Source organism: Lachancea thermotolerans, assembly GCF_000142805.1.
Source record: "Lachancea thermotolerans CBS 6340 chromosome C complete sequence".
Lineage (NCBI taxonomy): Eukaryota > Fungi > Ascomycota > Saccharomycetes > Saccharomycetales > Saccharomycetaceae > Lachancea > Lachancea thermotolerans.
In genome coordinates this window covers 559,457-584,058 of record NC_013079.1, presented here as the reverse complement: position 1 = coordinate 584,058, position 24,602 = coordinate 559,457, and the positions used below count along the sequence as shown (strand labels likewise).

General features: G+C 47.2%; 14 protein-coding genes and 1 non-coding gene across 15 annotated transcripts; 10 read left to right on the top strand and 5 right to left on the bottom strand.

Annotated features, from left to right (window-relative positions):
- Window positions 1–105: 105 nt before the first annotated feature.
- Window positions 106–1,119, bottom strand: PRS2 (ribose phosphate diphosphokinase subunit PRS2; the record flags this gene model as incomplete). Its single annotated transcript, XM_002552471.1, has 1 exon — window positions 106–1,119. One exon carries the CDS (start codon window positions 1,117–1,119, stop codon window positions 106–108), a length of 1,014 nt encoding a protein of 337 aa, XP_002552517.1.
- A 502-nt stretch (window positions 1,120–1,621) lies between these two features.
- Window positions 1,622–2,362, top strand: UBC6 (E2 ubiquitin-conjugating protein UBC6; the record flags this gene model as incomplete). Its single annotated transcript, XM_002552470.1, has 1 exon — window positions 1,622–2,362. One exon carries the CDS (start codon window positions 1,622–1,624, stop codon window positions 2,360–2,362), a length of 741 nt encoding a protein of 246 aa, XP_002552516.1.
- Window positions 2,363–2,569: 207 nt separating this feature from the next.
- Window positions 2,570–3,856, bottom strand: AST1 (Ast1p; the record flags this gene model as incomplete). The annotated part of the gene is made up of 1 exon (XM_002552469.1): window positions 2,570–3,856. The coding sequence occupies one exon, from the start codon at window positions 3,854–3,856 to the stop codon at window positions 2,570–2,572; it is 1,287 nt and encodes a 428-aa protein (XP_002552515.1).
- Window positions 3,857–4,176: 320 nt separating this feature from the next.
- On the bottom strand, window positions 4,177–4,530 carry KTI11 (Kti11p; the record flags this gene model as incomplete). Its single annotated transcript, XM_002552468.1, has 1 exon — window positions 4,177–4,530. The coding sequence occupies one exon, from the start codon at window positions 4,528–4,530 to the stop codon at window positions 4,177–4,179; it is 354 nt and encodes a 117-aa protein (XP_002552514.1).
- Window positions 4,531–5,296: 766 nt separating this feature from the next.
- Window positions 5,297–5,902, top strand: KLTH0C06622g (40S ribosomal protein eS8; the record flags this gene model as incomplete). Its single annotated transcript, XM_002552467.1, has 1 exon — window positions 5,297–5,902. One exon carries the CDS (start codon window positions 5,297–5,299, stop codon window positions 5,900–5,902), a length of 606 nt encoding a protein of 201 aa, XP_002552513.1.
- Window positions 5,903–6,184: 282 nt separating this feature from the next.
- SNR56 lies at window positions 6,185–6,293 on the bottom strand. The gene has a single exon (XR_002432181.1). It is a non-coding gene; the product is annotated as a snR56 (small nucleolar RNA).
- Window positions 6,294–6,605: 312 nt separating this feature from the next.
- Window positions 6,606–7,685, top strand: AAR2 (U5 snRNP complex subunit AAR2; the record flags this gene model as incomplete). The annotated part of the gene is made up of 1 exon (XM_002552466.1): window positions 6,606–7,685. The coding sequence occupies one exon, from the start codon at window positions 6,606–6,608 to the stop codon at window positions 7,683–7,685; it is 1,080 nt and encodes a 359-aa protein (XP_002552512.1).
- Window positions 7,686–8,238: 553 nt separating this feature from the next.
- On the top strand, window positions 8,239–10,212 carry SSA3 (Hsp70 family ATPase SSA3; the record flags this gene model as incomplete). The annotated part of the gene is made up of 1 exon (XM_002552465.1): window positions 8,239–10,212. The coding sequence occupies one exon, from the start codon at window positions 8,239–8,241 to the stop codon at window positions 10,210–10,212; it is 1,974 nt and encodes a 657-aa protein (XP_002552511.1).
- Window positions 10,213–11,160: 948 nt separating this feature from the next.
- Window positions 11,161–14,379, top strand: ILS1 (isoleucine--tRNA ligase ILS1; the record flags this gene model as incomplete). Its single annotated transcript, XM_002552464.1, has 1 exon — window positions 11,161–14,379. The coding sequence occupies one exon, from the start codon at window positions 11,161–11,163 to the stop codon at window positions 14,377–14,379; it is 3,219 nt and encodes a 1,072-aa protein (XP_002552510.1).
- A 280-nt stretch (window positions 14,380–14,659) lies between these two features.
- Window positions 14,660–15,217, top strand: RTT105 (Rtt105p; the record flags this gene model as incomplete). Its single annotated transcript, XM_002552463.1, has 1 exon — window positions 14,660–15,217. The coding sequence occupies one exon, from the start codon at window positions 14,660–14,662 to the stop codon at window positions 15,215–15,217; it is 558 nt and encodes a 185-aa protein (XP_002552509.1).
- A 347-nt stretch (window positions 15,218–15,564) lies between these two features.
- Window positions 15,565–15,921, top strand: ATG8 (ubiquitin-like protein ATG8; the record flags this gene model as incomplete). Its single annotated transcript, XM_002552462.1, has 1 exon — window positions 15,565–15,921. One exon carries the CDS (start codon window positions 15,565–15,567, stop codon window positions 15,919–15,921), a length of 357 nt encoding a protein of 118 aa, XP_002552508.1.
- A 724-nt stretch (window positions 15,922–16,645) lies between these two features.
- On the bottom strand, window positions 16,646–20,962 carry NUP170 (Nup170p; the record flags this gene model as incomplete). Its single annotated transcript, XM_002552461.1, has 1 exon — window positions 16,646–20,962. One exon carries the CDS (start codon window positions 20,960–20,962, stop codon window positions 16,646–16,648), a length of 4,317 nt encoding a protein of 1,438 aa, XP_002552507.1.
- Window positions 20,963–21,247: 285 nt separating this feature from the next.
- Window positions 21,248–22,189, top strand: MAM1 (Mam1p; the record flags this gene model as incomplete). The annotated part of the gene is made up of 1 exon (XM_002552460.1): window positions 21,248–22,189. One exon carries the CDS (start codon window positions 21,248–21,250, stop codon window positions 22,187–22,189), a length of 942 nt encoding a protein of 313 aa, XP_002552506.1.
- Window positions 22,190–22,242: 53 nt separating this feature from the next.
- On the top strand, window positions 22,243–22,533 carry KLTH0C06424g (KLTH0C06424p; the record flags this gene model as incomplete). Its single annotated transcript, XM_002552459.1, has 1 exon — window positions 22,243–22,533. The coding sequence occupies one exon, from the start codon at window positions 22,243–22,245 to the stop codon at window positions 22,531–22,533; it is 291 nt and encodes a 96-aa protein (XP_002552505.1).
- A 123-nt stretch (window positions 22,534–22,656) lies between these two features.
- PET112 (glutamyl-tRNA(Gln) amidotransferase subunit PET112) lies at window positions 22,657–24,300 on the top strand (the record flags this gene model as incomplete). Its single annotated transcript, XM_002552458.1, has 1 exon — window positions 22,657–24,300. One exon carries the CDS (start codon window positions 22,657–22,659, stop codon window positions 24,298–24,300), a length of 1,644 nt encoding a protein of 547 aa, XP_002552504.1.
- Window positions 24,301–24,602: the final 302 nt, after the last annotated feature.

Sequence of the window (24,602 nt, the reverse complement as noted above, 5' to 3'; positions counted from 1 at the left end):
GATAAGGCGTTACATTGAGTATATTCGATGGGAGGTTAATCAATTATTTAAAGCGTGTAGTTTTGAGTTTAATCAACGATCAAGGAGAAGCACTTCAGCGGAACTTTAGGCTGGCGCGTGAGTGAACAGGTACGAAACACTCTCTCCGTTGTGCAGTCTGCGGATTGCCTCGGCAAGAGTGGGGCTGATATCAATTTGGTCGAAAATGTCTAGTTGCAAATCAACAGGCATGGTGTTAGTACACACAATCCTGGAAAGTTTGCTGTTTTTCAGCTTCTCTCGAGCTGACCCTGAAAATATACCGTGGGTGACCAGTGCAACAACTTCTTTGGCGCCGTTGTCGAAAAGCATGTCAGAAGCCTTTACAAGTGTGCCGCAAGTGTCTGCCATGTCGTCGATCAAAATACATGACTTTCCTCTCACGTCACCAACCAGGACCATTCTCGAAATCTCGTTAGCTTTCTGCCTTTCCTTGTGAATCAGCGCAAAATTCAAATCTAGCTTGTCGGCAATAGATGCAACCCTCTTAGCTCCTCCTGCATCTGGAGACACAAGGATTGCGTTTTCTATGTCGGTTGTAGTTTTGATGTAGTTCAGGGCGCTGGGCTCGGCATATAAGTTATCCACTGGGATGTGGAAAAACCCTTGGATCTGCGACGCATGCAGGTCCATGGTAATAACATGGTCACAGCCCGCAGTCTCTAAGAGGTTTGCAACGAGCTTGGCAGTGATTGGGGCACGGCTCTTATCCTTCTTGTCTTGGCGAGCATAGGGGAAATTGGGAATGACAGCGGTGATTCGCCTCGCGGACGCCGTCTTGCACGCATGAATCATAATAAGCAACTCCATGAGAAAGTCGTTAATTTCCTGCTGACCGCTTCCAGTTTGGATGATGTATACGTCTTCATCGCGGATACTCTCACCAATCGTCACTGATGTTTCCTTGTTAGAGTACTGGTACACGCCGATTTTGGACAGCGAAAGACCCAGAACTCGCGCAATTTTCTCTGCAAGCTCAGGGTGAGAGTTCCCCGACAAGAGCTTGATGCTGTTAGAACTCATCCAAAAAGGCTTGGGGGCGTCTATGTCTAGCAAGTTCTTATCACCTCCGGAGCTCATCAGATTAGTTCCTTATGCATCTAAAATTTTATTGATGTCGAGCACGCCATTGATCACATGATAAACACAACCACTGCACTACCTTTAGAGAAGGAGGGTATGGAGCAGCTCTTCCAGGGATTCAAGTGTCCCATCTAATGCCAATGCCAACGTTTCCTTCAGAACACATTTTTGAATCGAAATATATGGGCCCTTTGGTTGTTTCTGCAATTTATTGAAGCCAAACTAAGGAAGACTGCGGGCAAAAGCCTCAAACCGAAAAGCTTAGACTATGACACGAGAGTCATCCAATTCTCCTCGTGGAACCGGGCTAAATAAAACGTTTTTAGCGTTGAGTTTCTCCTTTCTGGGGTTTAACGTGTATAGAGATGTCTACTTTTGGGATGAGCCTGAAATTGACAGCGAAGTGTTGAAGATAAGTTGAACGAGTAATCGAACGTATTCATAGGAGAGCTAGGAGTTAGCTTCAAGCGCTTCATCGTAAAATATCAGCAATCCAAATATGGCGACAAGACAAGCGCAGAAAAGGCTGACAAAAGAGTATAAGTCAATGGTGGAGAACCCACCTCCATTCATAATAGCACAACCCAACGAAGACAACATTCTGGAGTGGCATTACGTGATCACAGGCCCACCAGACACGCCTTACGAGGGTGGCCAGTACCATGGGACTTTAGTGTTTCCATCGGATTATCCCTTCAAACCTCCTGCCATCAGAATGGTGACACCAAGCGGGCGTTTCAAGGAGGACACTAGGCTATGCCTTTCAATGAGTGACTACCATCCTGACACATGGAATCCGTCTTGGTCCGTGTCGACTATTTTGACCGGTCTGCTGAGTTTCATGACCAGCGACGAGAGCACCACTGGTGCTATCACGACAACATCGGACCACAAGAAGAAGATGGCGCGCGTATCCAAGGAGTATAATGCTTTCAGGAACGCAAGGTTCAAGGCTGTTTTCCCTGAGCTGGTCAAAGAGAATATTGCATATCTCAACGAGCTGAAGAGGAGCGGAGAAACTAAGGAAGAAGACGTAGACAAAGACGTTCTAGAGGAGGCGGCCAAAGAGGAAGCCGTCAACATTTCGGATATTACAGACCCAGAGGACAGAATCAGAGCTCAGAAAGAGCTTGAAAAGTTGAAAGAGCGTCAGAGCGGTGCTGTGAAGCCTAACAACGGAAGGCCTTGGCTATACGTTTTCTTCGCAGCAACACTATTCATGTTTTGGGCGCTGTCTTGAGAAAAAAGCCTGGGTTAGGAACAGGCACATCATGCTACGTAAACGCGCGTGCGACCGCCGGAGGTGACTAAATATGTGCATCAATGAACAGCGCCAACGTTATGCGCAGTCCTTAAGGAACGGCGCCCCGATGTGATATTGAGGCGGAATCATAAATTAGAAGACTCATTCATAAAAGCATTATAAACTTGACATGTCGTTAAAATATCAAAATTTCTCAATATCCAAAATGACCTTGCCGTGGCAGTGCCCTTGCTTCAGGTAGTCCAATGCCTGCGTGAAGTCTTTCCAGTCGTACACTTTGTCCACAACACATTTCACCACCTCGCTTTCAACAAGCTCTGCACACTTGGCTGGCCAATCGTTTTTAGCATATTTAGCGTTTGGATCGAAGTAGAAGTGAGTGTAGTCAAAAGTCCACAGGATTCTGCCAAAAACTTTTCTGACATTGGCACTAGGGTTGTCCCAGGAGTTAAAAACGTCCTTGGCATAGTTTGCCCGGTAATCGCCTACTGTTGTCACATAAGCGCCGTTCTTTTTCAACAAGGAGCTACTATGGCTGACAAGTTGATATCCGCCCACAAAATCGAGTATTAAGTTGAACTTCCCCTGGTCGTAAGGGCTGGATATTGGTTGACCAGACTCCGCCTCGTAACTGATAGTTTCCCTGTTATTTATCATGTCCTCGAGCGGCTTGTAGATTCGTCTGGCATTCATCACATAGTTGACGAAGATTAGCTCGTCGCACAGGTCTGGAAAGTGAGATTTCAAAAGAGTAGCGCCATACTCGGAGCACAAAACGACGAGTTTCTTGGGGATTCTGTAGTGATACTTTAAAAGCTGAATAGCAAACATAGCAACGCTCGTGGTGCCTCCATTGATGAGCACATTGGTGGACTCGTTGAGCTGCCCTTTGGATTCCAAGCTGTCCAAAATGTTGAATGCCGTGCCAAGGCAAAACAGGGTGCCGGAGGCTGCCTGAAAGCTGATGTTGGAGGGCTTGCGCAGAATCACGTCCTGTGCCGGCGAGACCAGAATAGAGCTTTGCACAGTGCCGTAGCCTAGGTTGGGGTGAAAAAATACGCCATACACCTCGTCGCCCTCCTTCCACTCAGAGTGGAGGTCACCTCCGACCTCCGTGATGACACCGCTATATTCTCTGCCCAAGCCAACTTCGCGATTCATGTTATGTGTATAGCTGTTCATTATCTTCAAATCCACGGGATTCAGTGCCGCATTTCGAACCTGCACCACAAGCTTGTCCTTCGGAACAGGCGTCTTGATGCGAGTTTCGTAAGAGAACCGTGGGGGGTTGTTCTTGGAGAAAAACGCCAGGCTTTTCACAGGAATGTACTTGACGTGCCTCAGAGGCCGCGCGACCCGCTTGAGAACTACCTCCTCCTGAGGGATTTCCCTAGGGGCAGGGATGTCATGATCCAGGGTCTGCGCTTTCAGGTTGTTGTTGTCTGGGTTAGAAAGGATTCGTTCTGCCATTATGAATTAGATGCAAAGCTACTGCTACCAGTGCTGGGGCCGGGCTGGAGTGCGCTTGCAGTGGTCTGTGTTTGCGATATTATGCCAAGGAACTCGGAGACTTTAGGTTGTCGTGATAGAAAATGATCCGAGTGGTTTTGCACGATGATCATCGTCCGTACGAGAACGTAGTTATAATACAAGTAAGTCGTCTACACACAGCCGTGGTACACATGCGAACGGAGCCGCGGCGCGCCGGCCGGGCTCGCTGAAGGAGCCGTCTTTTCCCTGTCTGAAAAGATATTTTCTGGCCTGTTTAAGCTTAGCGCGCGTGCGCGCGTTCAGGCCGCAACGGACACGGGCTCGGGAGGCGCGGTACCCGCCTCTTGGTAGTACTCTTCGAGGTCCTCGCGCTCGAAAATTACCTGTATCATCAGCGAGCAGCTAGGGCACACAGCGATCTCCTCGCCGTCATACATGTCATCGATATAAATTTGGAATTTGTCTCCACATGGGCACGGGTACGTGAACGTCTGCGTGTCGGGGTCGAACGTCATGTCCTCGATTTCCACCTGATCGTAAGTCGACATATCGTCTTCCTGTAGTAGCGCTGGTAAGGGCCTTGGGGCTCTGATGATAGCTGGAGCTGGGATCCTGGTCTTGTCGTACTCATCGCGATGGGCTTTTTTATTCATTCTTGCATCCCGTGACTGCCCACGTGAACGCGTATATAGTGACACAAAGTTTGGCAACTTAGTGAGAACCTTTCAACCCTTGCCAGGCATGCTAGAAGTGAAACGAGGTTCGTGCAAGCCTCAAGTATTGACCTGCGCTCAACTGCTGCTTCAATGGCACATGCTCTTCTCACAAAAACAGTCACGTGATATTAACGCATATGACTGCTAACCCATACACCCAAAAATCAAACAACAAATGAAAATTGTTTGCGTGGGTTGCGAAAATCGAGAGGATAAGCTCACTTCGTAGGCATACGCTCACCCACGCGCAGGCTGACGGCGCAGGATCTCGGCGGAGGCTCCGCGAGCCCCTCCTGCCTGGGGCGCCCTTGCCCTAGGTCCGCCAGGCTCGGGGACTGCTGTCCCTCCTGAGCTCCGGGCCGCAGCCCTGCCTAGCAGCTAGGCAGGAGCTCCGCCGCGTCTGCTGGGAACTCAGACTGGAACTTGTGCCGGCAGGTGGTTCTGGTAGCGGGACGCACAGCGTAGCCTTCAAAGAAAAGTTAAGAATTTCAAGAGCAGCAGGTTTACCATAGAGTTGTTACACACACCAGGACAAACAGTATGTTAAACACAACCCCTAGGTTAAGGGCATAGCAAAGCGCGGATAGTGGGCAGGAGAATGTTGACGGCATTGGAGCTGTCTTTCCTTAGCTCATAGGCGTCCGGCGAGCCCTTCACAAAGCGTCTCTTCCAACACCGAATACTAACCAGTCGCAGATTCAAGATGGGTATTTCTCGTGATTCTCGCCACAAGAGAGCTGCTACCGGTGCCAAGCGTGCTCAGTTCAGAAAGAAGAGAAAGTTCGAATTGGGCCGTCAGCCAGCCAACACCAAGATCGGCAACAAGAGAATCCACACTGTCAGAACCAGAGGTGGTAACAAGAAGTTCAGAGCCTTGAGAATCGAGACCGGTAACTTCGCTTGGGCCTCCGAGGGTGTCACCAGAAAGACCAGAATCGCCGGTGTCGTCTACCACCCTTCCAACAACGAGCTGGTCAGAACTAACACTTTGACCAAGTCCGCCATCGTCCAGATCGACGCTACCCCATTCAGACAATGGTACGAGTCTCACTACGGTCAGACTTTGGGTAAGAAGAAGTCTGGTAAGGTTGAGGAGGAGATTGTTTCTCAGTCCAAGAACGCCGAGAAGAAGTGGGCCTCCAGAGCTGCCGACGCTAAGGTCGAGCAAGCTGTCGACGCCCAGTTCGGCTCCGGTAGATTGTACGCCTGCATTTCTTCCAGACCAGGTCAATCCGGCAGATGTGACGGTTACATCTTGGAAGGTGAAGAATTGGCCTTCTACTTGAGAAGATTGACTGCCAAGAAATAAATGAGATAGTTGTACCAACGGTCTCATTTTATTCCCGTCATCATATCTCGCAATTTTGTAAATTGTTTCTAATTTTGTAAAACACAATACAAGTCTTTACCATCAGAGCGCGATTAACTAGCGGGGCGGGCGAGCGCTTGATTATGCTTGTCGGATGAATGGCCCTGTATGGACTTCACGATGGATCTGCAAGTTCCGCATGCGTTGGGACACCTAACATGTGAAATATGATCGAGTGTAACGATAATCGGCTACGTCGAAAGTCCTCCTATGCTAAATACTACATGTTGTTCTTGAGTCAGAGATAAAAGGCAATATTCGTTTATCTGCATGGCAAAGCTCAGTACAGGTCTGTGTAAAAATATGTTTTCATCATAAAGAACAATCACACTACGAGATGGAGCATCTTGAAATCCTGTTGTCAATCAACTGATTGATAAGAATAGGGTTCCTGATGTCCTGAGTTTCACCGGCTAATGCTAACATTAGGAGCGGCAGCGGAGGCAGCGCCTTTATGAGGTTGTAAGAAGCAGACACTAGTGAAGGATAATCGGGAGGACCAATTTATAGACCGAAATTTATTGAGTTGGAAAATATGCTAGTCACTAACTACGAGAAATTTCCGGCTAACTAAGTTAGGGCTCATCTCGGCGGCGATGAGCTTGTCTGGCAACAACCGCTCACGTTAGCTTAACGCTAACAAATGGAAGTCTTTATTGACCAGGTACCACATGCTGTCACCATCGGGGTAGACACGTACTCCTTCGAAGTTAAACAAGGCCAGCCTTTCCATGGAATCAAAAACATTCCCCGAGAACCAGCACTTCACGTTATGCACTTCCAACACTCTGAGAACGGCACGCGTTATGGCTACTGGCTCGAGAGTGATGCACAAGACTACGTAGAGTTCCGGTATGATGGCGAGAAGGAAATATTTACACCAAGAATTTTTGCCAGCGACGGAGACAGAAGCGAAGGCCATCGCAGGTTCGAACAGGTCAATGCGCTCATGGTTCCGTACCCTGCAGTGGATGAGGAGGACAGTTGGAATGAGCTCACGAAGCATGTTCGGTGGCCCGATGTGAAATGCATTGCAGGGTGCAGCGACGGGCTAGTATACGTGGATTCGGCCATGACAACCAGCGAGGAAAACAAGAACTTGCTCAATGCCCTGTCTAAAGGCGGACGGCCTCAGCTGAATGCGTCCGCCCCCACCGTGGAGCCAACATTGAACTACACGCCGATCGTGTTCAAGTCGCGCGAGGCCATCCGCGATGACCATAAGATGGAGGATTTCCTGGACAAAAGCTACTACCTGCACAATGTTGTACTGCCACGCCACCACCGCAACTCCATGAGGTCATTACTAGGCGAACTCCAATGGGCCTTTTTGAATGCTATGCTCTTTGGCAGCTACGGGTCGAGTCTGCAGTGGCACAACCTCCTAGAGCTGGTTTGCTGCAGCTCAACAGTTTCTGAAGCGCACATGTCCGAGCTGGATAACGCGCTAAGTCGAGAGCTCCGCGTCATGCCCGAGCTCTACGCAGATACGCTGCTGAACGAAGAAGTGTGGGCCAAGTGCCTAGACGAGTCTTTCCAGGGCCAACGCCTGCACAAGACCGCTGTCGCAGCGCGTGAGCTACTGCCGGCACTCGACAACGCGAGCGACGATGGTGCAGACTACGGGGCATACGAAGAAGCCCTATCACACGACCAGGGTCTCTCGGACGACGATCCGGACGGCCCGGTCGTCGCGGAGCGTGTGCTCTATCGCAGGCGCTAGTGCACGTAACACCCACCGAGCACGTGACCAGACTCCGTTAGCACTCACCACACTCTCTCCACCGTTCTAAGCGATGCTGCTTTCTTCCGTGCGACGCTGTAATATCCTTGCAAGAGTCCCTCCACCCTGTCGCCTTAAAGCTCGTCTGCGGCCTTACACAACTTAGCTTCCCGTACCTGTGCTACCCATCCCAGCGTTCCGTCGCTTCGCCCACTCAGCTACTCCCTGCACCCTCCGCGGCTATTTCCCCCCGCGCGAAAATTCTAGAATCATCTAGATGGTTCCCGGCCGCGCAAACATGTCGCATTTCTGCGAGCCCGTTGGAGCATTAAGGAACTCCGCAGAAATATCCAGAAGCTCCAGAAGCGGCATGTTGCGCCATTTTCTCGGCATGGCAAGAATAGGGATACAAAGGGAATTAGGGGAAGCAAGGTTGTGGCTGAAAGGTATATAAAGGGAGATGCGATGGAGCTTGTTCGAGATGCACGACCACAATCCACAAGACAAGAATTGAATACCACAGTTCATATAGAAAGAAGAAAACACAAAGACTATGTCCAGAGCAGTAGGCATTGACTTGGGTACCACATACTCATGTGTGGCACATTTCACGAATGATCGAGTTGAGATCATTGCAAACGACCAGGGTAATCGTACCACGCCCTCGTACGTGGCGTTCACAGACACTGAGCGGCTAATTGGTGACGCGGCAAAGAACCAGGCCGCGATCAACCCCGCTAACACGGTGTTCGACGCTAAGCGTCTGATTGGACGGAAGTTCGACGACCCTGAGGTGGTAAACGATGCCAAGCACTTCCCATTCAAAGTGGTTGCGGCCGAAGGCAACAAAACAGAAATCCAGGTGGAGTACAAGGGCGAAACCAAGCGCTTCACGCCTGAAGAAATTTCCTCGATGGTACTGGGAAAGATGAAGGAAACCGCGGAGGGTTACTTGGGCCAGACAGTCACTGATGCCGTGGTAACCGTTCCTGCGTACTTCAACGACTCGCAGAGACAGGCAACCAAGGACGCTGGTACAATCGCCGGACTAAACGTCCTTCGTATTATCAACGAGCCAACCGCGGCCGCAATCGCATACGGTCTTGACAAGAAAGGCCGCAGCGAACACAACGTGCTAATTTTCGACTTAGGCGGTGGTACTTTCGACGTGTCGCTACTGTCCATCGACGAAGGCATCTTCGAGGTCAAAGCCACCGCTGGTAACACCCATCTTGGTGGTGAAGACTTTGACAACCGTCTCGTGAACCATCTGGCCAACGAGTTCAAGCGCAAGACAAAGAAGGACCTTACTGGCAACCAGCGTTCTCTGCGCCGTTTGAGGACTGCAGCAGAACGTGCCAAGCGTGCCATCTCCTCTTCTGCGCAAACTTCCATTGAAATCGACTCCCTATTCGAGGGTATCGACTTCTACACCTCCATTACTCGTGCGCGTTTCGAGGAGCTGTGTGCAGATCTGTTCCGCTCCACGCTTGAACCTGTGGAGAAGGTGCTAAGAGACGCCAAAATCGACAAATCCAACGTCGATGAGATCGTGCTGGTGGGTGGTTCCACGCGTATCCCTAAAGTTCAGAAGCTGGTTTCCGACTTCTTCAATGGTAAAGAGCCAAACCGTTCCATCAACCCCGATGAGGCAGTTGCCTATGGTGCAGCTGTTCAGGCCGCCATCTTGACAGGTGACTCGTCTTCTAAGACTCAAGACTTGTTGTTGCTGGATGTGGCGCCACTGTCGTTGGGTATCGAGACCGCAGGCGGTATCATGACGAAGTTGATCCCCCGTAACTCTACTATCCCAACGAAGAAGTCCGAGACATTCTCTACCTATGCTGACAACCAGCCCGGCGTTTTGATCCAGGTGTTTGAAGGTGAAAGAACCAGAACGAAGGACAACAACCTGTTGGGTAAGTTCGAATTAAGCGGTATTCCACCTGCACCAAGAGGTGTCCCACAAATCGAGGTCACCTTTGATCTAGACGCTAATGGCATTCTTAACGTTTCCGCTGTCGAGAAGGGTACCGGTAAGTCAAGCAAGATCACTATCACCAACGACAAGGGTAGATTATCCAAGGAGGATATCGAAAGAATGGTCTCAGACGCTGAGAAGTTTAAGGCTGAGGATGAGAAGGAGGCCGAACGTGTTCAGACCAAGAACTCTCTCGAGGCTTACGCATTCAGCTTGAAGAACACAGCTGGTGAATCAGCCTTCAAGGAGAAGGTTGGCGAAGAGGATGCACGCAAACTGACAACTCTGGTGGAAGAGACCATCTCGTGGTTAGACTCCTCCCAAGCTGCATCTACCGAAGAGTACAAAGACAAACAGCAAGAACTTGAGGGCGTCGCGAATCCTATCATGACTAAATTCTACCAAGCTGGTGGCGCTCCTGGTGGCGTTCCCGGTGGCGCTCCTGGCGGCGCTCCTGGAGCCGGCTTCGGCGGTGCGGGTGCTCCTGGCGCGGGTTCTGGATCCGCCGGTGGAGACTCGGGCCCAACGGTCGAGGAAGTGGACTAAATTGCCACATGATGAAATGATGTAGGTTACAAAATCGGAACGAATATGAGCCTTCAGGTTGAGAAAGGCCATTTTAATGACTTCAGGTTGATAGGAAGAATATACATTGTATGTACTTGATTTTAAAGCCAATTTATACCAGTGTTAAAGGAAATGCCACGACCAGATGCTCGATGGTGGGACGTGTTCCATCTGCTTGGGATGACAAGTTTTTTGGCAATCTCGAGCTCGGGCTACGGAGTACTTACGCAAGTCAGGCGAAAGAGCGTCTTTTTATAGGGACTCGCTGTGCCTAATAGGACTCACCCTGGAAACATTCGAAGGTTTGAGCGTTTGCCTCCAAGAAAGGGGGCCCGAAAGAGACTTTTCTGTTCAAGATGTTTACCAGGCCAAAGGTCCAGCACTACTTGCAAGGAAAATTTGGTCGTCGGATACATCTAAACTGCGTCACAAGAACGGGCTCGCTACGGGCTCGAGCCTAAACTCACCGATTTTCCCTAAGACACAAAGTTGCTGCTCAAGCATAATTAGGGGATGTACATACTATGTTCATGGTAAAGGCCTTCTCTCCATAGCATCAGATGTGACAAAAACGTTCAAGCCCAATTTAGCCGCGGAGGTTCTTCACACACATACGCACATCTGGCCGCATGAAATACAATTTAAGCTAGATAGTGTTGCAAACTACCACTGCATGTCCGGCCCAGTGAGGTTCATAACGCCCTGGTCCTTGAGAGGCGTTTGTTTGATGGCGTGCTAGTGAAGTCAAAGAACCGGAGTGACTAGTAAGATTGGCCTTGTCATGAAATCGGCACGTGATCTTTGGTTCAAAAAAAATTTTTAGCCTCTCACTCGAGATAGTTTAGTCATTTCAGGTCCTCCACAAGAGTGTCAATAATTGGCTAATCCTTCTCTGAACACACCCTAACTACTGAGCCAAGCACCCTGATGGCTGAACATACAGGACAGTTCTCTTTTCCAAAGGAGGAAGAGAAAATCCTTGAGTTGTGGAATGAAATCGACGCATTCCAAACCTCTCTGAAACTGACCGAAGGCCTACCCGAGTTCTCGTTTTTCGATGGGCCTCCCTTCGCTACTGGTACGCCGCACTACGGACACATCTTGACTTCCACTGTCAAGGATGTTGTGCCAAGATACGCTACGATGAATGGTTACCATGTTGAAAGAAGGTTCGGTTGGGACACGCACGGCTTGCCCATCGAACACATTATTGACAAGAAGCTTGGCATCACTTGCAAGGAAGATGTCTACAAGATGGGTATTGACAAATACAATGATGAGTGTAGGGCTATTGTGATGATGTACGCCAACGAGTGGCGCAAGACCATTGGCCGTGTGGGTCGTTGGATTGACTTCGACAACGACTACAAGACCATGTACCCAAGTTTCATGGAATCTACATGGTGGGCGTTTAAGCAGCTTTTTGACAGGGATCAAGTTTACCGTGGTTACAGAGTTATGCCTTACTCCACTGGTTGTACCACTCCTCTGAGTAACTTCGAAGCGCAGCAGAACTATAAAGAAGTTAACGATCCTGCTGTCACCTTTGCCGTTCCAATCATTGGTATGGAAAAAACTTATATTGTTACTTGGACTACAACACCATGGACTATCCCATCCAACCTGGCGATGTGTGTCAACGAGGAGTTCGAGTACGCGAAGATTTACGATGAGAAGAGGGACAAGTACCTCATCATGCTGGAGTCTCTGCTCAAAACTGTTTACAAAAAGCCAGAGAAAGAGAGTCTCAAGGTTGTTGGAAAAATAATGGGTAAGGATCTAGTCGGTCTCAAATACGAACCACCATATCCTTACTTCAAGGAAGCTTTCCAGGACAAAGCATTCAGAGTCATCAGCGACTCTTACGTTACCAACGACTCTGGTACTGGTATCGTTAGTAACGCCCCAGCTTTTGGTGAGGAGGATTACAGAGCTTGTTTGGAGAACGGCATCATTTCTGAGGACGATGAGTTGCCCAACCCAGTTGATGACGCCGGTAAATTCATAATGCCAGTTTCCGACTACGTGGGTATGTACGTCAAGGATGCTGACAAGCAGATCATCAAAGACCTCACCGCAAGCGGAGTAATGCTAGCCAACACCCAGTTCCGACACAGTTACCCATTTTGTTGGAGATCGGACACTCCATTGCTTTACAGGTCGGTTCCCGCTTGGTTCGTGCGTGTAAAGCCGATCGTCCCTCAATTCTTGGACTCTGTTCAAAAGTCACATTGGGTCCCAAGCGCCATTAAAGAAAAGAGATTCTCTAATTGGATTGCCAACGCCCGTGACTGGAATGTTTCTAGAAACAGATACTGGGGTACACCCATCCCAATTTGGGTTTCTGACGATTATGAAGAAGTTGTCTGCGTGGGTTCTGTTCAAGAACTGAAGACCCTCTCGGGCGTCCAAGACATCAAAGATCTACATCGTGACGCTATCGATGGGATCACCATCCCATCTAAGAAGGGCAAGGGTGTTTTGAAGAGAATCGAAGAAGTCTTTGACTGTTGGTTTGAGTCTGGCTCCATGCCCTACTCCTCGCAGCATTACCCCTTCGAGAACAAAGACAAGTTCAAACAGAGGGTTCCAGCCAACTTCATCTCTGAGGGATTGGACCAAACTAGAGGTTGGTTTTACACTCTAGGTGTCTTAGGTACTCAGTTGTTTGGCGAAGTTCCTTACCAAAATGTCATTGTGTGTGGTATCGTGCTTGCTGCCGATGGTAAAAAGATGTCAAAGAGTTTAAAGAACTACCCAGATCCTAACTTGGTTCTCAACAAATACGGTGCTGACGCTTTGAGATTGTACTTGATTAACTCTCCTGTTTTGAAGGCAGAGAGCTTGAAGTTCAAGGAAGAGGGCGTGAAGGAGGTTATTTCCAAGGTCTTGCTGCCATGGTGGAACTCCTTCAAGTTCTTGGAAGGCCAGATTGCGCTCCTCAAGAAAACCTCGAATGTGGACTTCAAGTATGATCCAAATCTAAAGAGCGACAACGTGATGGACAGATGGATTCTGGCCTCCTTGCAAACTTTGGTTAAGAACATCCACTCTGAGATGGAGTCTTACAAGCTGTATGCTGTCGTTCCTAGACTATTGGACTTCATTGACCAGCTAACCAACTGGTATATCCGTTTGAACCGTCGTCGTTTGAAGGGTGAGAATGGTGAGCAAGACTGTTTGAAGGCTTTGAACTCTTTGTTCGATGCTCTGTTCGCATTTGTGCGTGCTATGGCGCCATTCACTCCATTTTTGTCCGACAACATTTACCAAAGAATGAAGAGCTTCATTCCTGAAGAAGTGTTGTCTGGATTTGGCAAAGACAGCAGATGTGTTCACTTCTTGTCGTACCCTGTGGTGGATGAATCGAGATTCGACGAGAACATTGAAAGAAGCATGTCTAGAATGCAAGCCGTTATCGACCTCGGAAGAAACATTCGTGAGAAGAAAATGATTTCACTGAAGACTCCACTGAAAAGTCTGGTCGTCTTCCACAGTGACCCAGAGTACCTGGAAGACGTCAAGGCTCTACAAGGATACGTTACTGAGGAACTTAATGTGCGCGATCTCATTATTACTTCTGACGAAGCCAAGTATGGCATCGAGTACAAGGCGGCGGCAGACTGGCCTGTGCTTGGTAAAAAGCTGAAGAAGGACGCTAAGAAGGTGAAGAGCGCCCTTCCAACATTGAGCTCCGCGGATGTTCAAGAGTACATGGAAACCGGTTCTATTGTACTTGACGGTATTGAGCTAGTGAAAGGAGACTTGACAGTCATAAGAACTCTCCCTGAGAATTTGGTTGACGAGGGTCTTGAGACCCGTACCGATCAAAACGTCTTGATCATTCTGGACACCAGAATCTACCCAGAGTTGAAAACAGAGGGTCTAGCAAGAGAGCTCATCAACAGAATCCAGAAACTGAGAAAGAAGTGTGGCCTCGAGGCCACAGACGACGTCCTTGTCCAATACGAACTGGTCAAAGACACCATTGACTTGGAGGATGTTATCAAGGCCCACTACGACATGTTGACCAAGACTTGCAGGTCCCAAATCACCAGGTTCGAAGGATCGAATGACGCCCATATCGCTGATGAGGAGCAATCGATTAACGACACTATTTTCAAGCTGAAGTTTTTCAAAATTTAAACTTGCTTCAGTGCTCTAACGCTATAGAACAAGATACAAGACACGACGACCCGCACACAAACTTTATAGTATTGCCGTTCATTAATTTAATCAAAATGAGTTTATAAGTACTTTGGCGGCTTCGGAAGCCTATAGGCTCCGCCACTTCTTTTTGTCCTTGGCCCTGCACACAGTATCTGCCTTTATTTTTCATCTTGATGTTTAATTCCAGAAGCGAGCTCCATTTCAAAAGCAGCAGAATACCGCCAATCTCCGCGCTCAACTGGGCTGCCATTCTACTATGCAACCCTTTTCGAGCCCTCCGCGGGTGGAGCACAGATCCTACTACGACCAAAGCCCTGATAGCCCTCCTTCGTACGATACAAAATTGAGCACGCCGACTAGCGGACTTGACGCGTCTGTCGTAGATAAACTAACAAGTGAGCGCCGGCGAAACTACCAAAGAGTTAAGCAACCGTTTTCTTCGCCCTTGAAGGCCGAGAAGCATAGTGGGTCGCGCCCCAGCCCCCAAAGACGACAACAAAACGAGCAAAGGCATCGGGAGCGGGAATCCCGAGCCATGAAGGCTCGAGGCGGTGCCTTCAAGATGGAGAAGGACGTTATGGATCTGGAGAAGAAATGCGAACTGCGCCTACTGGAACGGGAGGCCGAGTTCTACCAACTTGACCCGGACAATGTCGCCGCGCTTGAGTCCGAGCAAGAGGCGCTCGAGGATGAGGAGCTCGTGGCGCTTCTGCAGGAGCGTGAAGAGTACGAGAAGCTCCTGGAACTCGAGCAGCAGCAGATAGAGGAAGCATTGGCTTGCTTCACCCTCTCCAATTCCGAAGAGCACGTGTAGATCACGTGCTTGACTTATCTATTAGGTTACCCGCCCTTGATCCTCGTCAAGTTTGTAAACTTATAAGGGGAAGGAGAACAGTCTAGGGGATGAACTATCTCTTTGATGCCCCATCGCACCTGAGATTTGCAAAGTAAAGGCCTTTGCAAAGCTTGATTACTGTTAGAGGCACACGACGGAACAGAGAGGCTTACTGATATATCCAACTCGGAAAGTGCAACCTAAAGAGCTTTTTTACACCTAAAACTTCGCATTTTGAGAAACCCCAAGCTTAGCTGGATTGAGTTTCTATAACGTTGGCAAAGCATCTGAACACTTAGATCCTAAACACACGTACAACCCTTACCATGAAATCAGCCTTCAAGTCAGAATATCCGTTCGAGAAGAGAAAGGCGGAGTCTGAGCGGATCAGCCAGAAGTTCGAAAACCGCATCCCAGTAATCTGCGAAAAAGCCGAGAAGTCGGACATTCCAGAGATCGACAAGCGCAAGTATTTGGTCCCAGCCGATCTAACAGTGGGCCAGTTTGTTTACGTGATCCGGAAGAGAATCAAGCTACCAGCTGAGAAAGCGATTTTCATATTTGTCAACGATACTCTCCCTCCTACCGCGGCACTGATGTCTGCCATCTACCAAGAACACAAGGACAAGGATGGCTTTTTGTACGTGACATACTCAGGTGAAAACACTTTTGGCAACGAGTAAGCTGCAGCCGACGTTTTGCCGTCACTTTGCAAAAAATATAAAAGCTTATTTTTCCTCGACCACCAAGTGACCTGTTTTGAGCACGCTTTTCGATGCTGCTATTGGCATCGGAGCTTCAGTCAAGCCCAGATGAGGTGCCATTGAGGTCTTCACGTCATCACGTACTGCGTTTGTTGGCTTATTACTTCTTTGTCGTGTACCCCATGCCATACCGTGTGCTATCTTTTGTTTCCCTATTTTTGTTATAAACGGCTGGTTCCTTTATATATAACTCGCACTCATGGCTTCATCGTGTTAATGCTGGTGCTAACAGTAAGGTTTTCGGAGAGACGAGACACCTGTAGCGCGCCTTCTTTAATACTCTTATGTAGTCTTTTCTTAATTCAATGGTGTGTGTGTGTGTAGATATGGGCACTTTCCTCATGAAACCAAGTTTGGAAGCAGTCTCTTCCTAAAACACTTTAGAGTGTTCCTTTGGACTTTTGTATGAAGAAGTCTGTAAAAGTGAATGCGTGCCAAATTCTTTTCATTTCAAAAATGGTGAAGAGAGCATGCAAGCTTGAACGAAATGTGGGGCTCGCCAAGTACGTTTGTCAAACACAGCATCTGATTCAATTCAGATCTTCGCTGTGAGCAACTTTCGTAAGCGCTGAGCTTGATGTGAAAATTATGAAAGTTAATATCTCGTTATATAGAACCCAGGTAAGTGAACGCGGATTCTACATTAAATGCTAGTTCCAGTCTCTTTGACTTTGTTTTCAATTGGGTCTGTCTCGATGCTGTAGTTCTTCAGGTTGCGGATTTCGTCGTATGAAACCAAGTCTCTCAGTTTGACATCGGATTCATACCACTCCTTGATCAACCATGTCATCTCCTTTTTGTAAATGTTATTAACCGAATCGGCGGTCTCTATCAAGTTTTTCAGCAGGTAATAAAACTTATCGAATGAAACACCAGCTGATATGAATATGGATGCGATTGCACCTTCTTTGATGTGCTCATTAGGCAGGTTCTCGTAAAACAGGTCACAAATGATTGGAAACAGTTCGGTAATAGGGAAAACAAACTCAGAAGTTCTGACGTTGCGCCCAACTCTAACCACCACCGATGTTAACAAGTTGATAAAATTGGCTGACTCTTCGACATTTCCATTCGCATTAATTTCAGTCCGGAGTGAATCAAACAATTCAGTCCACTTCGATATGATTTCTTCGTTATTTCTGAAATCTGAAATTTTGAATATAGCCAAGCAGGCCTCGTAATAGTCCAATGGGTCCGCGTAATCATTAAATAGGTCACTCACTGGTAGAATCTTCCCATCAAGTTGTTTAATTAGCTCCTCCTTAGTGTCTGCAGCGACTCTTATGTCGTTTCTGACTAGCGTCAAAATATCGTCCTGGATGCTAGCAACATCAAATATTTCCTGGATCATTCCAGAAAGGTGTATCATTTGCTGACGTTGACTAGGAGCGCAGAGACCATTACAGAACCCGTTAGCCCTCGAAAGGTATTCAATGCGCTGGCCCAAAGGTACTTCGAAATCAGAAACCGCTAGAGAATATAATATTTGGGCGGCGGCGTAGAAGTTGGACCTCTTAGATTGGTAAACCCAGAGCAAATTAGATATATCCAGTGATCCCTTCGACTTTTCCTGCAAATAAGCCAAAATGAAGTCGGTGTCCAGCTGTAATAGTTTATCTTGACAGTTCTGAGACACCAACCAGTCATAAAGCTGGTAGTGAAACAACTTGTCATTGTATCTAAGAGCTGTCGAGTATGTTTCTTCCTTCAACTTTGATAATTCTTCGACATTATTCATGCCTCCAATTCCGGCCGAGACGGCAGCAGAAACAAGTTCGTCAACTCTGACAAGAGTCTCGAACACCAGTTCATAGGCAAGCACACGTTTCTCATAGTAAACTTTTCTAGGGTCTTGCTCCAGGTAGCCGTCAGCGACATACTGGTAGGCAAGCTTTCCTTTATCCATGGAGTTCGCGATATTCAGAAGAAACTCGATTGTTCCAGGGTAGTAATTCAAATCCAGCATAGTAGACACTGCATCCTTCAATCTTTCTATGGAGATGGTATCAACAATCTTTTCGAAGAGCTTATTAGCGCATGTCAAGTGATACGTTGATGTTTCATAGTCCCGCAACCCAACTTCCTTGGCTTTTCTTAGGTGTTCCATTGCCCTGAAGCCCAAAATATCGCTGCTGGAGCAAAATGAGCCACAACGTTCTTGCAGCGCTGTGGCAATGTGTTCGATAGATCCACCTCTTGATATGCTTCTGTTGATAATTGAGGACAAAATTTCGCGCAGGAGGTTTTTTGTGTTATCGGTTGGAGCGAATATGTCCTTGAACGTCAATTTAGACAATTCAGATTGAACATCCAGGTTGAGGAGCTTCATGATATCTTTGAATGCAAGAAACTGGCCTTCGTAACCTTCTACGTCACTTTCCTCATATAGCACGTTCAGGAAGGAAAAGGCTTCTTTCATAAACTGCACAAGCCTAATCAAAGAATTGATTGCAATGTTTTCAGCTTGGTTGGCCACTTCTTCTGTTCTGTCGATGTTTTTGCCAGTCTGGAATGATGGGATTGAGATGCTCGAGATTGAATTGCCGTAAGTGTCGAAAAAGTCATTCAATATCATGACAGATGACAGATAGTATTCCAAGTCACCTTTCGATACGGAAACGGAATTGATAAGGTTTTTGTCGCCAACTGAGCTCTTAACAAAATGGGATTGGTTATCGAATTTGGCGTCAGGCACTGTGCCAAAGACAGGCTTTTCCCATATTTCTCTGAAGAGTCTGGCAATGAACAAAGCGGTTCCGTAAAATCGTGGTGAGAGAATAACATCGTCTAAGCTACAATTTTCATCCTCTCTAGATGTAGCAAATCCAGTTTTATCAGTATCAAGGGTAGACCGTTGAGGCGTTGAAGCAATAGTTGGCCGCGATAATAGTGAAGACATGGCGGAGGCAGTGTACCTGCTGTATCTTGGCTTGATATCAGCTACCCCCGGTATTCCTACAGCGTAAAATGTCAATGCACTTGATCTTAGGGCTTCTGATTTATTGAACTTGCAAGTGACAAAAAGAGCGGTTGAGCAAGCTTCGGTCAGCCCATAGTTTAACAGAAAGGGGAGTGGATTCTCTGCCAAGGCCTCGAAAACTGCATCAGGTGTTCTATATCTGTAGATCTCAACCGAAGTGTTGGTTAATACTGCGATCTTGAATTCAGATGAAACATATTGGGTCGCAAACTCGTTCGCATAACCCTCGGGTTTGTTCGTCGCGTTGAATAGAGGTGTTATCGGAACGATGTGCTTAATTACCCCTGTCGTGTCAAGCAAGGTTGTGTTTTCAACGTATTTGCCGTGTTTTTTCAAAATACCGTAGTCAGGGACAGAAACAAAGAGCTTCTGCTGTATGCCGTATGTGCTCTGCCGCTGCTGCTGTGGCTGCTGCTGTGTAGGTACTTGGTCTTGTGCGTTCTTCGCGGTTTCCTGGTTTGGAGCTTTGGTGACGGCGGCCAGGAAGATACCAGGCGATATGATAGCGCTAGCGCCACTAGTCTCCAATAAAACGGAGGACTTTTTCTGAAATCTAAGCATAACCGATTCAGAGCTTGTTAGTGACGAATAGAAAGGTAAAGATTTTTTTTGCTGTTGCTGTTGGAGTTCTTGCTCTATAGCTTCTGGAGTAACCGAGCTTGGGGGAAACTTGATTGACTCTAGTCTCAAAGCCTCTAAGTGAGTTCTTCCTAGGGAACCATTGAAATACAGCCGGACGCCACCGATTGTAATCGCGACAAGGAAAAGGTTTCCATTCTCCCTTCCAGAGACAGCTACCACCTTGGATATTTTTAGGTATTTATTCCCCAGGATGGCTGCACCTCTGGCTGATGTTGTTCCCATGATACGTTTGATGTATGATGTTTCGATGGTGAGAGGGCTTCCTAAACTCTTACCATTTATTTTGTAAGCTCTGATGACAGATTTATTTGACAAAGAATACAGGATACCTCTTGAGTTGTCCACACACATTTGCGTCAAGTGTTCCGCAGAATACTTGGAACTCTCTTCGAAGAGAGATTGGACTAGGTTACTCCCCGGAATCTTTGAAATCAGGTTGGTAGGAAGCAAACTGCTTAAAACCGACTGAGTCAGACAGACCTTGTTACATCTACTGTTGAACCAGTCTTCAGTACTCGAATATTGCAGTTCCCAAATGTTGATTCCGCTGGATTTCCCTGTGAAGAAAATGCGACCAGTCTGCTCGCAGGAAATAAAGGATGAGACATCAAGGCCGTGTACCGAAACGCACATGCCTGTGTTAAACACGCTCAGTTCTTCATTAGACCTGTCGTACTGAATCGCGAGTACGTAAACGTCAAATGGCGTAGCGATGAGTAGTAAGTGGTTGACGCTTTCGACAAAAGTATTCGGCTTGGGCTTTGCTAGCGCCACGGCGAGAATGGTGTGCTTGATATCGTCAATCGATTGGAAATCGGAGGGGTTGTTGAAGTTCCACAAGATCAACTTGTTATCGATAGTGATCCAGCACCGATTCAACTCTGGAAAAAGACCCATGTCGCTCTTCATTTCCGTCCTGGAAGCTTCCCGCAAAATCCCGTCCGGTACGTTCATGACCTGTGTTCTCTCAAAAGGCGTGAAAGCTCCCAACCCGCCGACTTCCTTACTGAAATTGTAATTCACGCCGTTGTTGTAGTAGGATCTCTCGTCAAGCACGGGCGTGCTGGCGTCCCTATTCTGCAAATGGTCAATGTATTGGCTAGCAAGTTCAAGGGATGGCTTCGAGGCAAACCCTGTGATCCGGAGATGTTCTTCACCACTTGCAAGGCCTAAACTCGCGTTTGGAGCAAGCACGTTGTAACCTGGCATGGCTACGACTTCATTGTTGACCTCCACGCGTTTCGTGTTGTTTGGTGCCGCTAGTTCACCATTCGAAGGAATAACAACATTCCTTGTATAGTCAATTCCACTTTTCAACGGCGTAGAATATATTGACATGCTTCAAAAGCTTCCTGGACCGCCGGGAATCTTGTCTATTGTACGATTAATGCTGCTGTTGATCCTCTAATTGCGCATCGGCTACCAAAAATTTTTCTTAACTTTAAAAGGCCTTGCTCGTGACCGGGTAATATTAAGTCATGCGAATATCATGTGATCCGATATCACTTCGTGTTTTGGTGTCATTTCGGATTAGCGTCACACAAAACACAAAACTCGACTTGCATGGCTAAACTACCATCAACCGCGGGGAGTTGTTGATAGCGTCTAGAAGCTGCTAATATAATGAGGGTGCTACAAAACAAGGATGTTAACGTGATTCGCCCTTCATATAGGGGAAAGAGCAAGAGCAAAGCGGAGCCCTCAAAGGTCAAAAAAAATAGGCCACCTAAAACTCAAAACCTGGAGGAGTGCTTTGAGGCATCCCAGAACCAGGAATTGACCCAAAGCTTTTGTACTCCCCGGGATTTAATAGAAAAACTAGACTCAGAAAAGCTCCAGCAATCGCCGAGGAAACCCAATCCGGCAGTCGCTCCATCAACAGCACCAGCAGAAGTGACGCCGTCACGGAGCTCGCACAATTTAACGCAGTATGCAATTGATCAGCTTCAGTACAGAATATGTGAAAAAGAGATGGAAGTTGGCGTTTGTGGCCATCCATTCTGTCACGCCCTCAGGGCTGTCAAATTGCCACTGAATGAGTTTCGTAATCTTCTTCTTTTTGAATTCGAGATGATACCCCCGCAGAGTGAGCTAGAACTTCGTAACTTGCGTGACACCTGCTACGCTGCGAAAGTTTATGGTAGCCTTCTGCCTGATTGGAGGCTGAAAAGCGGAATCGATCCAGAAGATAACAGCCAGGACTTTATGTTGTCTCAACTGTTTATTGGAATGCCTTCAGAAAAAGCGATAAACTCGGAAACGAACCATGCTTGGTTCGGCAACAGCGACAGGGTTTCAAGCAGACGTAGCTTGATGCCCAACTCTTCATTAGCACTTAGAAACCGCCAGGAGGTTTTCAAAGAGTCAGTTAACCCAGCAGAGCTGTTAAAGGACTCTTCGCCTTCTGATTCTTTCAACGGTGATGACCAGCTACTTAGCCCTTTTCCTAGCCACCACCATGGAAAGCTAAATTGCATTCTCAAGCGGGACCAGCGCGAAATGAACCCGCAGGAGAGCCGCCAAAGTTGCGCATTGAGAAGTTTACAGCACCATAACTCAGAGTAGGACCCTCTGAGTTTATATGATAATTGCCGCTGACTTAACTTCCTGGTGAATTAATGATTAAATTTTACTATGTCACATTTAGCTTTACAACGCAAACAAACAATACCAACACACTCAACGAGCTAGTGGAGACGCAAATGTGGAAACAGGCAATTCCTTCCCAAACTGCTACAATTGGTAGCAATTCGTTTGAAGAAAACCATGTCAGTATGCTTTCTAGTAGTCAGGCGTCACAACTGATAACTATGCCTGCAAGCACAATGTCTCCGAATTTGTGCAACACGGGAGAGAGCTTAATTAAATTGGAGTCTTTGCTCCCTTATAAGCAAGCAGTACATACGTAGAACTGGATACTCAAGTCGCCAGTTGGACGGTTTCCGTCACTTGAAAGATGAACCGTCAGTAATGATAACGGTTGATGGTCAATTAAGTACAAACCTTAGGCGTGGAAATGCATCACTTAGCTCATGGGTTGTACCTTCTTACCCCTAGAATCAGCTTTTATGCTCCAGTTCACGCGATGTTTCGGCTCCAGGACAGCGAATAAGGGCTTCCAACTTCTCCCTGACTTTAAGCTAAAGTGCGGGCTGGAAATACATACGCAGTTGAGCACGCAGAACAAACTGTTTTCGCTTTCCACAAACGACCCTTTCGCATCTGCAAACCTACCCAATCATCACACTTCGTTCTTTGATGTGTCGCTTCCAGGGTCGCAGCCAAAGCTAAATCCTGAAGTTGTGCTATTCGCCACGAAGCTTGCTGTCGCTTTGAACAGTAAAGTGAACTTGAATTCCCATTTTGATCGAAAGCATTACTTTTACGCAGATCAGCCTATGGGCTATCAAATAACCCAGCACTACAGTCCTTTTGCAAAGGGTGGATTCCTGGAACTTTTGGGGTCGTTGGATAGTATCGACGAGAATTCTAAACGGATTCAGCTCGTGCAACTACAGATCGAGCAAGATACAGGAAAATCAGTCTACCGTGGGTCCGAAGGTAGGTCTCTCATAGACCTCAACAGATCTAATGTCCCACTCATAGAACTGGTAACGCAGCCGAACTTCACAGACCTGAAACAGATTAGAGCATTCATCAAAAAGTTTCAGAACTTAGTGCGTCACTTGGGCATCTCGACCGGTGACCTTGAAACGGGCGCCATGAGAGTCGACGTGAACTTGTCAGTGAATGGATATTCCCGTGTTGAGCTGAAAAATCTGCCAAATACCAGTTCGATTCTAAGTGCGATAAAATACGAGTACCAAAGGCAGGTTGGGCTTATACAGAGTGGTGAGGCAGACAAGTATCTAAGTTCTTCTGAAACTCGTGGCTGGACAGGCTCGTCGACTGTTAAACTGAGAAGTAAAGAAACTACTATCGATTATAGGTATATGCCAGATCCGGAACTTCCATCAATTAAAATATCTCCTGGTACTGTGCAAAGTGTGTCACAATCAATGCCAAAACTCCCTGACGCGGTTTTGCATGACCTTATGTCCGAACCATACGGCCTCGCTTTGAAAGATGCCAAAATATTGGCAATCAAAGGAAACGGTCATGACCAACTTTATACGCAAACAAGCTTGCTAAAATATTATTTGGATACCTTCAGTTGCTACTCTACGCTTGCTGGCCAACAACTTAACCCTAGGTTGCCAACAAATTGGATCATTCATGAGCTTTTAGGAAACTTGAACAGGTTGCAGCTGCCTTTGGAGAAAGCTGCAGAAGCTTTTCCGCCTAAGAAGTTCGCAGAGCTTTTAATGCTTATTCAGGACGACAAGATTTCCAAGGCCAGCGGAAAGCTTCTTCTCTTCCATATCCTCAACGAAATAAACAAATTGTCGCTAGCTCAACCAGTTGACTTGAGTGCACTTATCGAAGGCTTCGACTTGAATGTTATTAAAAAGATTGACGCAAATGAGCTCAGGGAGATTTGCACGGAGATAGTTGGTGGGATCAGCGATCCCAAGTTAATTGAGGGGATTGTTTCAGGAAAGAAGAAAAACTCTCTAAAGTTTTTAATTGGCCAAGGGATGCGGGTATCCCAAGGTCGCATTAAGCCCCATCTTTTTGAGCAAGCATTCAAAGAGCTGCTCAAAGTCAAATGGTGAAACACAAATATCATTTTCAACACACTGCATATAACACCTTGTCAATAGAAATTCTAAATGTTAAGATACAAAAAGCGTACTTCAATTACAACCTCTATCTAGAAAATGTGTATTTGACTTGCTCCGAACTTTTCAAGATGACCGGTTTGGAATAGATCTCCTATCATAGCTGTAGCTGTTGCACCAAAATTCTTTGGTCTAGCTGCACTTTCGTTGACAGTAATAGTTGCCAACTGCACGCTCCCACGATGGATATGCCTTAGCATTTCCAGTATGTACAACACCCTTCTTAGAATAGAGAC